Source organism: Charadrius vociferus, unplaced genomic scaffold (assembly GCF_000708025.1).
Source record: "Charadrius vociferus isolate BGI_N301 unplaced genomic scaffold, ASM70802v2 scaffold1341, whole genome shotgun sequence".
Taxonomy (NCBI): domain Eukaryota; kingdom Metazoa; phylum Chordata; class Aves; order Charadriiformes; family Charadriidae; genus Charadrius; species Charadrius vociferus.
In genome coordinates this window covers 574-2,305 of record NW_009646621.1, presented here as the reverse complement: position 1 = coordinate 2,305, position 1,732 = coordinate 574, and the positions used below count along the sequence as shown (strand labels likewise).

Below are 1,732 nucleotides of genomic sequence, written 5' to 3'. Positions count from 1 at the left end.
ATCCAGCTCCCACAGAAGGTGGGCTATGAGCTGGATGAGGCCACGCGCGAGCGCATGCAGCAGCGTGAGGAGCACCTGAGCCGGGAGATGGCTCGGCTGCTGCGGGAGCTGGAGCAGAGCTCCTCTGCCTGGGGAGACCTGCTCTTCGCTACCTTGCAGCAGTGGCAGTTGTGGGCGGTTGCTGCAGTCCTGGTCCTGCTCTTTGGACTCTGCTGGTGGCTCTGGAAAAGCAGCCATCAGCCAAAAAGCGGCAGTGAGGAGGAGAGCTCTACCAGAAATACAGAGCTCAAGGAGGAGGAAAGTGAAGAAGAAGATTCTGATGAAGAGAGGGATCTGTTCAGGATTTTTGGAAATCACTTGCTGTGGTCAGTGCAGAGCCTGTCCCACAAGAGCCAAGTGGTCGAGGACCTGGTGGATGACCTCCTCGCTGTCCTCCAAGAGAACTTGGCAACAAGTTTCTTTCCAGTCCTGCACCCAGCTATCGGGGTGGGCAGCACATTTGAAGGTTGGAGTCCCCGTGAGTATGATGCTGTCTACCGCCTGCTTGTGCCCCTGAAGCCTCCCCACGGGCACACCTTCCACCTGGAGCTGGGCACTGCGAGGCAGACACCAGAAAAGAACTCCCGCATCCGTGTGGAACTGGAATGTACGTGCATGAGGGACCAGCTGGTGGAGAACAGGCTGTGCTTCCTCCACCACCCCCAGGAGGAGCTGAGGAGAAACCCGGCTGCCAGCCTCCTAGGCACCCTCTGCACAGGCTCATACTTAGATGCAGTGAAAACTGCCCAGTGGTTCCAGAACCTGGTGAGGTCAGCCTGGCGGGAGGAGCCTCCGTCTCGTCTCTACAGTATGAAGTTGTTGCCCTCCAGTCGCTCCTGCAAGCTCCAACTGACCAATGATTCTGGGAGAAACCTTTTCATTGAGATGGTGTTTGGGGTGCAGCAAGGTGACTCGGACATCTTCCTGAGCAGCCACACTACAGAGGACACCATCCCAAGCACAATGTGGGCAGAGAGCTATGCTGTGGCAGAGGTGAAATTCTTCAGGCATATCGCCACACAGGCTCCACACGACACCTTCCACCTCAAATGCCTGCAGCTCTATGCCGGTATCTTGGTGGACACAGGCATTTCCAGCTATATCTTGAAGACAGTTGCCATGCACCTCCTGAACACCATACCCCTGGCAAACTGGAGCAGGACAGAATTCCTGATGCGGCTGGAGGATATCCTGCAGTACCTGCACAGCTGCCTGGAGGACAAACGCCTCGACCACTTCTTCTTTGGCAATGAGAACATTCCTGAGGACATCATCTTACCCCCAGACTTCCAAACAGCAGAGCCGATCAACCTCCTCCAGCACCTGGTGGAGGACCAGGCTGCCCACGCCAGGGCAGTATGTGAGTTCAACGAAATTCAAGATGAGCTCGTCAGACTGCTCTTCCACGGATGGTGAATAAGGTCTTTATGAACAGAGCTGTGTTTCTGTCCCCTAGACTGCTTGCGCCTCTTTGAGAGCATCCATTCTTTGATGGGCGCTTTACTTTGTACAAAGTTGTCAATAAATGGTGTGTTTGAACAAAGGCTGCCTCTCTGAGTGCCTGTGCATCAGTTCAGGGGGGAACGAACATGGGCATAGGGTGCTGACCGCTCAGCTGCCCCAGAGTCAGGGAGCGTTTGCCTTAAAAGGTTATGTGGAAGGCTCTGCTGATTGTGTAGGTAAGGACGGAGGT

At 55.1% G+C, this 1,732-nt stretch overlaps 1 protein-coding gene across 1 annotated transcript; it reads left to right on the top strand.

The window, feature by feature from the left end:
• The first annotated feature begins 54 nt into the window (after positions 1 to 54).
• Positions 55 to 1,455, top strand: LOC104289123 (inositol 1,4,5-trisphosphate receptor-interacting protein-like 1). The gene has a single exon (XM_009888031.1). The coding sequence runs from the start codon at positions 55 to 57 to the stop codon at positions 1,453 to 1,455; it is 1,401 nt and encodes a 466-aa protein (XP_009886333.1).
• Positions 1,456 to 1,732: the final 277 nt, after the last annotated feature.

Excerpts from the sequence above, each read along its gene's own strand:
- LOC104289123 (XM_009888031.1), top strand. The coding sequence starts at position 55 with ATGCAGCAGCGTGAGGAGCACCTGAGCCGGGAGATGGCTCGGCTGCTG.